Below are 16,140 nucleotides of genomic sequence, written 5' to 3'. Positions count from 1 at the left end.
AGGATTAAAATCAGTGGATATTTATCAAGTAGTTTTACCCTAGAAGGGGGCACCAGACAGGGTTGCGCATGGTCACCATTACTCTTCGCATTATATTTGGAACCACTAGCTCAGTACATTAGGCAAAACGAAGACATCAAGGGAATCACTATTAAAGGGACGGAATATAAATCGGCCTGCTATGCGGATGACATGTTGATCTACCTTGGGCGCCCAACGTACTCGCTACCTAAATTGATGCAATCATTTGAGCAATTATCAGGGTACAAAATCAATATACCGTATTTTCCGGACTATACGTCGCTCCGGAGTTTAAGTCGCATCAGCCAAAAAATGCATTATGAAGATGAAAAAAACATATATACGTCGCACCGGACTATAAGTCGCACTTTTTTGAAGGGTTATTCTATCCATAGAATGTGTGATTGTATCTGATCAGCGGCGCGTGGTTACTGCGTGACTGCATTGTTTATTTAATAAACGAACAGCTGAGCAGTGATAACGCGCCCTTTGCCCTGTAAGTAGCCTAGTCTGATTATTTTAAATATCTACTACTATCTTTAATACTATCACTATCGTTATTACTAATAGCCTATATTATTATTATAACTAATATTAGTAGCCTATTACTGATGCATTAATCAGTTTGCTTTTAGATTATTTTTACCGGTAGGGCTTATCATCGCCCCATGGCTCTTTCATCTGTGTTATTAAAGCTGTAGTCATCATCGAGGAGTGTCATTCTTCATTTTTGTCGAATTTTATTTCATCAAATCAGAGGTCAAGTAGGCTATAGGTATATCATCTCCAAAGACAGGTACAGTAGTAAAAACAACCGTCTAGTGAAAAAAAACAACCGCTTTTAAATCCCCTACTTAAATCCTTAAAATGAGTCATTTAACTCATGTCTTGTGTGATCTGATCTCCAATGGTGAAATAAACCGGCTGTGATGAGTACAGTCTGTTATTTTAGAAGATAAATGTAATATATAATTTAATATATAGACTAATAAAAATTAATATTTTATAATATAATATCACGACATATTACTGTCTGTAACTGTTTGTCACTAAAGCGTTTAAGATCATAATGTCTAATATTATTATTATTATTATTATTATTATTTTACACACACAATAAGCGCATGTGCGTAAAGTTATAGTAAACCATCCCCCGCCTTTTTTTTTTTTTTTTTGAGTCGCCGGACCCACCCACCTCCTGCGTTCTGGGATCTCCCACTTCACAAATTAAGCACTGCCTAAAATCACTACATAACTATTTAAATAACTATAGGCCTATCATTAATAATAAAACACAGGTCAATCAAGTTTATCAAGCTGATGATTTCACTCCAAATCAGCAAATCCATTGAATTCCTCATCCTCGGTGTCGCTTCTGAACAACTCTGCCTCCAGCGGCAGATGAAGCGCCGTTTCCTCTTCTTCTGCGTGGCTGTCGTCAGACTCAGCATCAGCTCCAGTTATTCCGCGGTGAAAAAAAAAAAAAAAAAAAAAAAAAAAAAAAACATATATACGTCGCACCGGAGTATAAGTCGCATGGCCAGCCGAACCATGAAAAAAAGTGCGACTTATAGTCCGAAAAATACGGTAAGTAAAACCCAGTTACTCTCATATAATTATAGCCCACCAGGAAAAATCAAAAGTAGTTACCCCTTAGCATGGCAAACAGAGTCTTTTAAATACTTATGGTGATGATACACGGGGCAACTTTTTGGGCAATGTTGCCGAGCAATGTTGCTGGGCAATTGCGTTTCAACTCTTTTCTATTGAGATTGGGCAACATTGTTTCTTTCTGAATGGTTTTGATAATCTCTGGCAACTTTTTGAGATAAGCCAATCAGAAGGTGAGTATCGAGTCATGTGACCTCCGGTGAGGTTCGGATCAGAAATTTCAAACAAATATGGCGGCCGCTCAGTGTCAGTGGAGTGAAGAGATGGAGAGACTCCTCATCTGTTTTTACGCCGGTAAGTTATTTTAATATTCTATATGGAGGAATTTACCTCACCAAAGCTCTAAAAAACAACAGACAGCTTGATTAAATGGTCACAGCAAAAATTAAGACATCGATTTTTTTTTTTTTTAGCTAACTGTAAACTGCCATTGCTAACTGTTGTTGCCCATTGTTAGTTGCCCTGAAAAGTTACCCTGTGTCTCACCTAGTTGCCCGTTGCCAGCAACATTGCTCGGCAACATTGCCCAAAAAGTTGCCCCGTGTATCATCACCTTTAGGCATCAACCTACCAAAAGATCTTACAACATTATCAGAACACAATTATCTACCTATACATAAAAAAAATAAATAAAGGATGACATAGCGAGATGGAACTCAATTCCTTTCTTCAGCCTTAGTTCAAGAATTGACTCTATTAAAATGAATATATTGCCAAGACTTTTATATGCATTTCAAACCCTGTCAATAGAGATTAACCAAAACCAATTTAACGAGTGGGACAAAATGCTATCTAGGTATATATGGCAAGGTAAAAGACCAGGGGTCCATCTCAAAACCTTACAGCTAGCTAAACAAAAAGGAGGATGGGGCTTGCCTTATTTTAGATATTATTATTTGGCAGCGCAGATGAGAGCAGTGATATGCTGGTGCAACCCGTCATATACTGCTCAATGGAAAAACATTGAGGAAAAAACACCCTCCATACCCATACAGGCAATCTTAGCTGATAACAACCTACAAACCCACATAAATAACATTGATAACCCATGGGTGAAATGGACCCTTAAAACATGGAAAACTATCATAACGGAACATGAACTTGAGAGCGATATTACAACTCTTAAATGGTGTGCTTATGACTCAGAGTTTACAACTAATAAACTGGACTCTACATTCAAGGACTGGATAGCTAAGGGTATAACAACCTTACAGTCCCTGACAAAAGTCTTGTCGCTTGGGTACAAGTTGACCTTAAGTGCCCCTCAAATACATGTCTAATCCAGCGGTTCCCAAACTTTTTTGGCCGCGCACCCCCTTCTATACTCCAACCAGGTTGACGCACCCCCAGTTCCCCAGTTTCAAAAAACACACGCTTTCTTATAAAGGCAGCATCTTTAATCGTGCTAAAATAACAAACATCGTTTGCCACACCTGCAGGAAACCACAAAAGTGAAAAAAAAAGACCAAAGCTTTCTTACAAAGGCAGCACGTCGTGCTCGAATGAGAACATCGAATCACATTAACATATTATGCGCTCTCGTATTTGAATTAGATAGAATTTGATTGAAATGTAACAGTTTTAAAACGTTGCAACACGGTAAATGCGCAAATTCATTACAAAGGGAGAGCACATCGAGGCATGTACAGTGGGGAAAACAAGTATCTGATCCCTTGCTGATTTTGTTGGTTTACCCACTAAGAAAGACTTGATCAGTCTGTAATATTAATGGTAGGTGTAGTATAACATGCTGAGACAGAATATCACAAAGAAAAATCAAGAAATCGACTTTAAAGAATTTGTATTAATTTATTTGCATTTTATTGAGGAAAATAAGTATTTGAACCCTCTTGCCAAAAGGACTTAGTACTTTGTGGCAAACCCCTTATTAGCAAGCACAGAGGTCAGACGTGTTTTGTAGTTGATGACCAGGTTTCTGCACATATTAGGAGGAATTTTGGTCCACTCTTCTTTGCAAATGACCTCTAAATCATCAAGATTCCGTGGCTGTCGCTTGGCAACTCTGAGCTTCAGCTCTCTCCATAGATTTTCTATAGGATTCAGGTCCGGAGACTGGCTGGGCCACTCCATGACCTTGATATGTTTCTTCTTCAGCCATTCCTTGGTTGCCTTGGCTGTATGCTTTGGGTCAATATCCTGCTGGAAGACCCATTTTAAGCTTCCTGGCAGAGGGAAGGAGGTTTTCACTTAGGATTTTACGGTACATGGCTCCGTCCATCCTCCCATTGATACGGTGAAGTAGCCCTGTGCAGAAAAACACCCCCAAAGCATAATGTTACCACCTCCATGCTTGACAGTGGGGATGGTGTTCTTGGGGTCATAAGCAGCATGTCTCTCCCTCCAGACACGACGGGTTGAATTGATGCCAAAGAGCTCAATTTTGGTCTCATCTGACCATAACACCTTCTCCCAGTCACTCTCCAAGTCATTCAGATGTTCATTGGCAAAGTTCAGGCGGGCCTGCACATGTGCTTTCTTAAGCATGGGTACTTTGAGAGCACTGCAAGATGTTAGACCATTGCGGTGTAAAGTGTTACCAAGTGTTTGCTTGGTGACTGTGATCCCAGCTGCTTTAAGATCATCCACTAACTCTGCCCATGTTGTATTAGGTCTATTTCTCACCGTTCTCATGATCCTGGAAACCCCACGAGGTGAGATCTTGTTTGGAGCCCCAGACCTAGGTCGATTGATGATCATGTTGTGAGTTTTGTACTTGCGCACAATTGCACCAACAGTTGTCACCTTAACGCCCAGCTTCTTGCTAATGGTTTTGTAGCCCATACCGGTCTTGTGCAGGTCTACAATCTTCTCCCTTAAATCCACAGAAAGCTCTTTAGTCTTTCCCATGTTGGAGAGTTTGGAGTCTGACAAACTGATTGATTCTGTGGCCAGGTGGCTTTTATACAAGTCATTAGTGATATCAGGTGTCTTCAATTTAGGTGACAAGGTCATTTGGAGAGTCTAACTTGTCTGTATTAACAAGAACTCTTGATGGTTACTAGGGGATCAAATACTTCTTTTTCTCAATAAAATACAAATAAATTAATATAGATATTTAAAAGTTATTTTCTGGATTTTCTTTTTGATATTCTGTCTCCACATGTTAGAATACACCTAGCATTAAAATTACAGACTGATCGAGTCTCTTAGTGGGTAAACCAACAAAATCAGCAAGGGATCAAATACTTGTTTTCCCCACTGTAGTCTACCAGCCAGATATGGGGAAAATATGATTTTCATCCATGTTTAAAACACTAGCAACACAACCCTGTCATTACAAGGTTATGAAAATGAACTGAGAATGAATTTAATTTGCAAAAAAGTTAACATATAATAATAGTAAAAATAGCAATGATAATTATGAACATATGCATTTTAAAGAGATACAACAATTAAGGAGCATATCAGCTGCAATCACGTCTCCCTCTCTTCTCTCCTCCTCACCCCGATTCCTCCCTATCTGTTGGGGGTTTCTCCTCCTTCATCCCCGATTTGTGGTGGCGCATTTAGTTTTGCCGATTTCAACCAGTTGAGCATCGCGAATGAATGAAGCCACAAACTACTGCAGAACCGTTACGGCGTAAAAGAGGAGTTAAAAATTGCCATTGCATTTTTTTTTATCTTGCGCACCCCCTAGTGGCAGCTCGCGCACCCCCGGGGGTGCGCGCACCACACTTTGGGAAACCCTGGTATAATCAAATTGTTTTGTTTTTTTTTTTTACAAGAAATGGCTAATTTCAATCCCAACAGCTTTTGAAATAATGTTTTGGTGCCAAACGAAACTGCTGAAAAGCATTCTAACGTTCACAGCTTGGTAAAGCCCACGGAGTCAGTTTTTGCAAAGACAAAAGTCTTGTCGCCTTGTCATATGATGCACCCAATCCTAGATTACAGCCTCACCTGTGATCAATAATTGATCGATCAATTAGTGGGTGTGTATAAAAAGAACCCCAGCACACCAGACCTTCACATCAACTGCAACTTGACCTCTGACAACATGCCTAAGATTCACCCTGAGACCAAAGCGTTGATTATCAAGAGGCTGAAGACCAGATCCACCGCTGAGGTGGCTGACACCTTCAATGTGTCTCAGCGTCAAGTACAAAGAATAAGAAAAAGATTTGTAGAGACTGGAGATGTTTTTGACAAGCCCAGGTCCGGCAGACCCTGCAAGACAACTGCTCGGGAGGACCGTTTGTTGGCTCAAAAATCCAAGGCCAGCCCCTTTTCCACTGCAGCAGAGCTCCACCAGGCCTGGCCACCTCAAGTCCCTGTGTCAACCAGAACAGTTTGTAGAATTCTGTCTCGAAATGGCCTCCATGGTCGAATCAGTGCCCAGAAACCAGCACTAAACAAAAGGCAATTAAGAAAACATGTGGCATTTGCCAAGGCCCACAGCCTGCTAAAAGGATGGACGCTGGAAAAGTGGCAGAAGGTGGATTTCTCAGATGAATCTTCGGTTGAATTACATCACAGCCGCCGCAAATATTGCAGGAGACCTACTGGAGCCCGCATGGATCCAAGATTCACCCAGAAAACAGTTAAGTTTGGTGGAGGAAAAATTATTGTCTGGGGTTACATCCAGTATGGGGGTGTGCAAGAGATTTGCAGGGTGGAAGGCAATATCAATAGCCTAAAATATCAAGAAGTATTAGCTACCTCTTACATTCCCAACCATAAAAGGGGTCAAATTTTGCAGCAGGATGGTGCTCCATCGCATACTTCCATCTCTACATCAAAGTTCCTCAAGGCGAAGAAGATCAAGGTGCTCCAGGACTGGCCAGCCCAGTCACCAGACATGAACATCATTGAGCATGTCTGGGGTAGAATGAAAGAGGAAGCATGGAAAATGAAACCAAAGAATCTTGATGAACTCTGGGAGGCATGCAAGACTGCTTACTTTGCTATTCCTGATGACTTCATCAATAAATTGTATGAATCATTGTCGAACCGCATGGATGCAGTCCTTCAAGCTCATGGAAGTCATACAAGATATTAAATATGGATCTCACAGCACCACTACTTAATTCACTGATGTAATGCAACATATTTTTGTATTTGAAGTAAATTTGTTCAATTTTCACATTACTCTCTGTAGGCGACAAAACGTTTGTCTTGCCAAAATCTGACCTTTCTGTGTTCATTAAATGATCAATCTTTCTTCAGTGAAGCAAATTTATTTTAGTATATTAAACATAATTTGGGAGTGTTGTAGCTTTCATATGAGCCATTTCTAAAACCAATGGATTAATTAAAAGTCAGGTTATAAGCTGTTGTTTCTACAAAATGGATAAGTGGCAAGACTCTTGTCAGGGACTGTATGTAATGTAATGAAAGATGAAAAGTTGCTCAGTTTTGAAATGCTTAAAACGACACATTTATTAGAAAAACAAGACTTCTACCGATACCTGCAGCACTACGTTGATACGAAGATGAAAAATGTAAGAAAAACAAACACGTTTGACTGAATTGCTTACAAAAGCCTATAATTCAGAAACTATTGATAGAACTATTTCACGCTTGTATAAGGGACTGTCGAATTTGAAACCACATTCAACTTTATATATTAAAATAAAATGGGAGAAGGAAGGAGGCATAACTATATCTGAGGAAGAATGGACAACAATATGGAAGTATCAATGGATGTGTACCAGCTCACAGAAGTGGAGGGAATTTGGCTGGAAAAGCCCGATTAGGTACAGTGGGGCAAAAAAGTATTTAGTCAGTCACCAACTGTGCAAGTTCTCCCACTTAAAAAGATGAGAGAGGCCTGTAATTTTCATCATAGGTACACTTCAACTATGAGAGACAAAATGAGAAAAAAAAATCCAGAAAATCACATTGTCTGATTTTTAAAGAATTTATTTGCAAATTATGGTGGAAAATAAGTATTTGGTCAATAACAAAAGTTCATCTCAATACTTTGTTATATACCCTTTGTTGGCAATGACAGAGGTCAAACGTTTTCTGTAAGTCTTCACAAGGTTTTCACACACTGCTGCTGGTATTTTGGCCCATTCCTCCATGCAGATCTCCTCTAGAGCAGTGATGTTTTGGGGCTGTCGCTGGGCAACATGGGCTTTCAACTCCCTCCAAAGATTTTCTATGGGGTTGAGATCTGGAGACTGGCTAGGCCACTCCAGGACCTTGAAATGCTTCTTACGAAGCCACTCCTTCGTTGCCCGGGCGGTGTGTTTGGGATCGTTGTCATGCTGAAAGACCCAGCCACATTTCATCTTCAATGCCCTTGCTGATGGAAGGAGGTTTTCACTCAAAATCTCACGATACATGGCCCCATTCATTCTTTCCTTTACACGGATCAGTCGTCCTGGTCCCTTTGCAGAAAAACAGCCCCAAATCATGTTGTTTCCACCCCCATGCTTCACAGTAGGTATGGTGTTCTTTGGATGCAATTCAGCATTCTTTCTCCTCCAAACACGACAAGTTGAGTTTTTACCAAAAAGTTCTATTTTGGTTTCATCTGACCATATGACATTCTCCCAATCCTCTTCTGGATCATCCAAATGTTCTCTAGCAAACTTCAGACGGGCCTGGACATGTACTGGCTTAAGCAGGGGGCACTGCAGGATTTGAGTCCCTGGTGGCATAGTGTGTTACTGATGGTAGCCTTTGTTACTTTGGTCCCAGCTCTCTGCAGGTCATTCACTAGGTCCCCCCGTGTGGTTCTGGGATTTTTGCTCATCGTTCTTGTGATCATTTTGACTCCACGGGGTGAGATCTTGCGTGGAGCCCCAGATCGAGGGAGATCATCAGTGGTCTTGTATGTCTTCCATTTTCTAATAATTGCTCCCACAGTTGATTTCTTCACACCAAGCTGCTTACCTATTGCAGATTCAGTCTTCCCAGCCTGGTGCAGGTCTACAATTTTGTTTCTGGTGTGCTTTGACAGCTCTTTGGTCTTGGCCATAGTGGAGTTTGGAGTGTGACTGTTTGAGGTTGTGAACAGGTGTCTTTTATACTGATAACGAGTTCAAACAGGTGCCATTAATACAGGTAACGAGTGGAGGACAGAGGAGCCTCTTAAAGAAGTTGTTGTTACAGGTCTGTGAGAGCCAGAAATCTTGCTTGTTTGTAGGTGACCAAATACTTATTTCACCGAGAAATTTACCAATTAATTCATTAAAAATCCTACAATGTGATTTCCTGGATTCTTTCCCCTCATTCTGTCTCTCATAGTTGAAGTGTACCTATGATGAAAATTACAGGCCTCTCTCATCTTTTTAAGTGGGAGAACTTGCACAATTGGTGGCTGACTAAATACTTTTTTGCCCCACTGTACTTTATTACACCTTCTCAGAAGTCTCGCTATAATAATAACTCCCCTGTCTGTTGGAGGAACTGCCGAAATCAAAGTGCAAACCATTACCATGGTTTCTGGGACTGCCCGGTCATGAAGGACTATTGGAGAGAGATACACAGTGCCCTACAGGATATCTTCAAATGTGAAATACCCCTCGAGAGTAAGGCTGTTTTTCGGATGCATACCTGAGGAATGGCCGAAAAGAGATAAACATTTAATAAATATCTTGCTGGTGGCCTGTAAATAGAGTATTACCAGGAAATGGTTATCACAGGAGAGCCCAACTTTAAATATATGGATGGACATTACAATGCATATTTATAAAACGGAGAAGAAATAACAGCTTTCGTTAATCACAAATTGGAGAAATTCGCTTCACACTGGGAAAACTGGGTCAAATATGTCACGCCCCATAGGCCTGATTTTATTTTCACAAACCAGTGACTGTGCTCTATAAAAAGCGTGGATGCAAACGGCGCGCCTTTTGGCGGATGCCGCCTTTTTCATGGCTGTCTGGGGGACTTGTGTGAATCGTGCAGATCCGATGAGGTTTTTTTTTTTTTTTTTGGGGGGGGGCGGGACGTTGGAGTGTCTGATTATAATTTCATCAAAGTAAATTCTGTATTAAAATGGGGGTGCCGTGGCTCAGTTGACTAAGGTACCATACCATAAATCCAGGGACCCGGGTTCGATTCCGACCCGAGGTCATTTCCCGATCCCTCCCCGTCTCTCTCTCCAGCTCATTTCCTGTCTCTACACTGTCCTATCCAATAAAGGTGAAAAAAGCCCCCAAAAAATCTTTTAAAAAAATAAAAATAAATATTTAAAAAAAATAAATTCTGTATTAAAATTACTAAATAAGCAAATGCCGTTACAGTCCATGAAACATAGGAAGTATGAGAAGAAAACAGTAAATCAGAAAGCTACGCACATAAAGCCAATTGGCTGCGTGCCATTATCTGCTGCTGGCTGCACTTCACTGCACACGCAAGGATTTCCATCAGTCCAACGTAAGTTACATAATTGGCTTTACGTGCGCAGCTTTCTGATTTCTTCTCATACTTCCTATGTTTCATGGACTGTAACGGCATTTGCTTATTTAGTAATTTTAATACAGAATTTACTTTGATGAAATTATAATCAGACACTCCAACACCACCCCCCCCCCAAAAAAAAAAAAAAAACCTCATCGCATCTGCACGATTCACACAAGTCCCCCAGACAGCCGTGAAAAAGGTGGCATCCGCCAAAAGGCGCGCTGTTTGCATCCATGAAAAAGGATCACTCCCTACTTGTACACAGGTTTTGGTTTTTTTTTCTTCTTCTTGTTTGTTTCTCTTTTCATTCTTCAGATACAAAACAAAAATGCTATTTTGGCATTTGGGGCAGACAACAGATGTAAGATGTATGAACATATGATGTACCAGACGTAAATGATCATGGGATCTGCAGTTGTTTAGAAATGGCTCCAAGAGACATTCCTGAGTTGTGTACATATGCGATCCTCTTTCTTAGATCTGCACTGAGCTCCTTGGACTTTCCCACTTTACTGTGTGTTGGTCGATCCAACGAGTGCTGTAAACAAACCCTTTTTATGAAGGCACAGAAAAGCTACCAGCTGTAGTCAATCATGATCACTAACAGGAAGTTAAGAGACCTCGGCAATATAAAAGACATTTTGGAAGTCTGAGCACCTCTGAATTAATAATCTAAGTTAGTGTATGTATAATTTTGACCCTGTGTTGATTTCAGAAAACCCAAAATAAATTAAAACTTCTGCACCAAATTCATGGGATTTTTCTATTAAAGAAATATGCTGTACAATCATTCTGCCACAGAAAACGAACAGTTCAGAGAAATCATTGAAAGCCCAATACGGTCATGACATTCATATCCAAGATGACATTCATGTCACTGGATGTAAACTTCTGACCACAACTGTAAATATTAAAAACGGATGGTTTGTTCAGGATGCCGCGCTTCACACAACGATGACGCAGTGATACGCTTCTCTCTGACCGATCAGCAGTCCACGGTGTTTTTACGTCACCTTTTGGTATCGCCTCAGCTTGCTTGGGACCAGGTCTGAATATAGAGACTCACCTTAACATTGTCGGACTTCATCTCTGCTTCTCCGTAAAGGCCCTTCATGAAGCCGGTGGTGCGAATCACCTGACAGAGGAGAAAACAAATGATAGATTTAGTGAGAGTCTGGTGCTGTTATTTTCTTTCCACAAGCAGTACAGTATCCTTACTAATCCAAACCCAGAACCATACCCCGGGTCTATTTCACATTCAGTAGAGTACCAGTGAAAACAGGAAGAGGTTTCTGGAGGTTGTCAGGTCGTGACATCTCATCTCATCTCATTATCTCTAGCCGCTTTATCCTGTTCTACAGGGTCGCAGGCAAGCTGGAGCCTATCCCAGCTGACTACGAGCGAAAGGCGGGGTACACCCTGGACAAGTCGCCAGGTCATCACAGGGCTGACACATAGACACAGACAACCATTCACACTCACATTCACACCTACGGTCAATTTAGAGTCACCAGTTAACCTAACCTGCATGTCTTTGGACTGTGGGGGAAACCGGAGCACCCGGAGGAAACCCACGCGGACACGGGGAGAACATGCAAACTCCGCACAGAAAGGCCCTCGCCGGCCACGGGGCTCGAACCCGGACCTTCTTGCTGTGAGGCGACAGCGCTAACCACTACACCACCGTGCCGCCCGGTCGTGACATCATTTTCCATAATGACACGAGTATTATTTTTAACAGAGGAGCTTCAATTCAAGCTTCTACTCCAGGGCTTGACATTAACTTTTAAACCCACTTGCCCTGGGGGGAAAGTGGGGGTTAATTTCCCCTTGCACCCCAATATTATCACTTTCCCCCTATTTTGCAAGTACTACTTTTTTTTTTTTTTAAGAAAACCATAGACTAGTTGTGAATTGCAACATAAAATGAAGATCACACATTGAGTTGAAGTTTGGTTATTGATTAAGTTTATTATTAAGTTTGGTTATTGGTTACTTTTTACTTGCAACGGACAAGAACAATTTTATCCAAAATAGTTTTCCCTGCCTTAGTCAATTTATTTCCATTTCACATGCATGCAGCTGTTGTAAAGTTAAGTGTGTTTGTAGAACTCTCTCAGACTGTAGGTTTATTACTCGATAATGTAGAGATCATAAAACAGAAATCTATAACAAAGTTTGTATGAAGAAAACAATAGGGTCCCAAGACTTTTGAACAGTACGATGTTTGAGAATATTTACATATCTGTGTTTTTTTTTTTTTTGTTATATGATCCACCTCTAGGTTTAAAAAAAAAAAAAAAAACCCGCTGCGTCATGACAGACAGGATAATATTTGAGTTTAAAATTGTTTAGTGTGCGCGTTGTGGGTGTTTTATACAGACCTGGCAACCTGTAACTGAATCAGTGCAGCAACTCTGTTGTGATGCAGCGTGTGTTTTTTTTAATAAACCTCGAGGTGGATGATATTAAAAAAAAAAAACTTTAAAAAATAAAAAACCTGATATATAAATATTTTCCACAGGACTGTGTTCCTCTGATAACAGAAACAAAGCTCCAGCTCTCTCTGCTCTTAATCCGTTCTGTTCTTTCAGGATTTATCGCTCATGTTGCGCCTTGTTGAGTTTTTTTTATGCCCGAGTTGTTTGAAACCAACCTGGGTTTTCTGTGTCGAATAAGGAAGCGGCTTCACCTGGAAGAAAATCAAACACTTTCATGAAGACGCGAACTCAAATGCGAGCAGAAAAAAAAATTTTAATTAAATAAAACGAGATTCTTAAGCAAACTTTTCCATCCTCACTTCCGACTTCGTTTTTGTAAAATACATCTAAAATACAATCGTGAATTTCTCTGGAGTTTTCAGGCTGAGCTCCTCTCTTCATATTCTTTAACCACTCATTTCCTCATTGTTCTTGAAGCATTTGCTTCTATTTGTTAACGTTTTTCTTGATAGCGGGCAGACGGTGATGCCTTTTATCGATTTCTCTGTTTGAACGAGCAAAAACTGCGCAAAAATGAACCATGCTGAAGACGGATTAAACCTTGCTTGCATGAAAGACGGTGTCTGTCTGACCCCAGCTGTAATTATCACGTGATGCGTGACGTCATGCACAAGGGGTCTGTAAACAGTACACGTACTATATTACAACAGCGGGGGGATATAAAATAACTTGCAAAGCAGTAAATGAAACAGAGACTAAGAAAACAGCCAAGACATAATGGCGGATACGTAGTGAGGGACGCTTTTAGGAACTGAAATAAAAGACCAAAGAGCCTAATTTTCATGGTGCTAGTTAATAATATATGTTCATTCCAACTTGCCCAGTCGGCCATGTCAAAGACATATCCCACTTGCCTGAATGCATGTTTTACTTGCCCCGGGCAATCGGGCAGTCCTTAATGTTGAGCCCTGGACTCAGCATTTGGTTTTCCGTGGTGTGTGAATGCATCCGACCAAATCGAACTGGTTTTTCCATTGTATTTGATATCGTAATATTATTATACACTACTACTGGGGTATAGCATAGCAGCGTGAGGGGTTTCCTCCCACCTCAGAAGAAATAAACATTGAACTGGTTACTCTAAATTACCAGTAGGTGTGAATGTGTGTATGTTTATGATGCCCTGTGATAGATAGCACCCCATCCAGGGTGTGTTCTTGCATCACATCCTTCCTGCTGGTCCAGGGAATCAAACCGGTGACCTTTAGGTCCCAAAGCTGCTGGTCTAACCATTAGACTATGGCTTCCCCCGTGCCATCATAAATATCTGACCTGAACAATCCTTACTATTATACCACTTGTACCTCCTGTTCGCACGACCTCACTGCACTCTGTCTCGTGTATATTTTTATATATATTGTGTATCGGGCGGCACGGTGGTGTAGTGGTTAGCACTGTCGCCTCACAGCAAGAAAGTCCGGGTTCGTGGCCGGCGAGGGCCTTTCTGTGTGGAGTTTGCATGTTCTCCCCGTGTCCGCGTGGGTTTCCTCCGGGTGCTCCGGTTTCCCCCACAGTCCAAAGACATGCAGGTTAGGTTAACTGGTGACTCTAAATTGACCGTAGGTGTGAATGTGAGTGTGAATGGTTGTCTGTGTCTATGTGTCAGCCCTGTGATGACCTGGCGACTTGTCCAGGGTGTACCCCGCCTTTCGCCCGTAGTCAGCTGGGATAGGCTCCAGCTTGCCTGCGACCCTGTAGAGCAGGATAAAGCGGCTACAGATAAATGAGATGAGATGAGACACTGTGTATCGTCTGTAAATATCCTGCATATTGTGGACTGTTTATATTGTTGATAGCATATATATTTAAAATTTATACTGTACATTACTGGTCTTGTATATTATTGATATATTGTTTATTATAGATAGAGATATTCAGATTATAAATATTGTATACTTCAGATATTTTAGATACATTGTAGGTATTGTATATAATAGTTTTAGAGCAGCAGCTACAATTATTAACACCTTTTCAGATTGACCAATAAAAAACAAAATTTTACAAAGGTGAGTTTCAGTTCCAACAGTTATTATTGGTTAATTAATCAACCTGAAGACCCGCCTCACCCTTTGATCTTGTCGTCTGATGACGCAGCTCGTTACCTGAGATGGAATTTTTTCAGCACGATCAGCAATTTTTCGGAAAACCCGGACGTTATCATCGCAGGTAAGCATGGTGGAAAGATCATGGACGTGTTTTTACTGATCAAATTCACCGATATTTCATGATCTTGTTGAAACCTACTTTCTTTCTTACTCTTTCATTTGACAGCCGCTATTTTGTATCTAAACGCGTTTGAGAGTCACGTGAGGTGTCGATAATAGTGATCGCTTTCACCGGTGTCCACCATTATCGACACCCTGTGGGATTAAGTGACGTTTACAACTGTTATGGATCGATCTTTGTGTCACATTGTTGAAGTAGATGAAGTACTTTAAAAAAATAAAAGTGCTGTGATTTATAAGCTTTGTTTTTCTGATTCATAACAGAATGGAATGTTTATAGAGTATTTGGAATTAGAGCAGAATTAAATTCCGAGCATAGAAAAAATTACATGCCTGAAATATTCTGATTTTTCTATTCTATTCAGAATTTTTTTTTTTTGCAGTTAGTTGTAAATCTCTACCACATATTACAATATCAGTAGACATTTTATATTTTGGTTCGAGGAATGGCATGCGACCTTTGACCTGGATGCTCATGTGGTTACAATATCAATTCCCTGTTGATATTTATTGGTAAACGACAAAACTAGAAATTAATACAAACAACAATGAATGATGAACAAAATGTGATCTACGAAAATACTTAGAAAGCGGGTAGAAAGTGGAATAAAAAGATTTTCTGATGCAGGTTAAACATCATCAGTTCATTTGTTTACAAACATTAGAATTACTTCCTCATTTACATAAACACCCACATCCAGATATTTATATAAAAGACAGTTTGTACTAAATATAAGTCTACGTAAAACAAATTTTAAATAAAAACTGTTTCTTAACTTAATATCACATACCAATAATTTTTTTTAAAATAAATAATCCTCTGGGTGTCGATAATTGTGGAACGGTGTCGATAACTGTGGATAAAATTGTTGATAATTGTGGAACAGTGTCACGTGATCCGATATGCTAAGTAATCGGGAATCAGCTCATTTTTTCCCAGTGTAAGTTTGAGTAATTATTCATGCCCAGTTTACATCTTTTCTACTTTTGCAACGGCCAAAAGATCGTTAAGGTGTCAATAATTGTAGCCGCCGCTCTAGTTTGCATATTTATTTATATTGAGTAATGTCAATAATATACATTTTTCTTGTATTACATATACATATTACACACACAGTCCTGTGTAAAAGTCTTGGGCACATGTAAAGAAATGCTGTCGACCAAAAATAACTTAAAAAAAAAAAAAATAATGAAATGAAATGTTTCAACATTTAAAAAAATACTATAAACAGTAATCAGTAACCCATAATAAATAAAACGGAGTCAGTATTTGGTGTGAGACGACCCTTTGCTTTAAAAAAAAATAGTCTCAGGTCAAGTCAAGTTTATTTGTATAGCGCTTT

At 40.1% G+C, this 16,140-nt stretch overlaps 1 protein-coding gene across 2 annotated transcripts in view; it reads right to left on the bottom strand.

Moving 5' to 3' along the window:
• traf3ip1 (TNF receptor-associated factor 3 interacting protein 1) overlaps positions 1-16,140 on the bottom strand; it is a 108,041-nt gene that overhangs the window by 87,610 nt on the left and 4,291 nt on the right. For both annotated transcript variants that reach the window (XM_060930281.1, XM_060930282.1), the window contains exon 2: positions 11,138-11,206. In XM_060930281.1, coding sequence (XP_060786264.1) covers positions 11,138-11,206 — 69 coding nt within the window. The remainder of the gene's footprint in view (positions 1-11,137; positions 11,207-16,140) is intronic.

This window comes from Neoarius graeffei, chromosome 9 (genome assembly GCF_027579695.1).
Source record: "Neoarius graeffei isolate fNeoGra1 chromosome 9, fNeoGra1.pri, whole genome shotgun sequence".
Classification (NCBI taxonomy): Eukaryota; Metazoa; Chordata; class Actinopteri; order Siluriformes; family Ariidae; genus Neoarius; species Neoarius graeffei.
The sequence above is the reverse complement of the archived record's forward strand: the minus strand, read 5'-3'. Positions and strand labels throughout refer to the sequence as shown.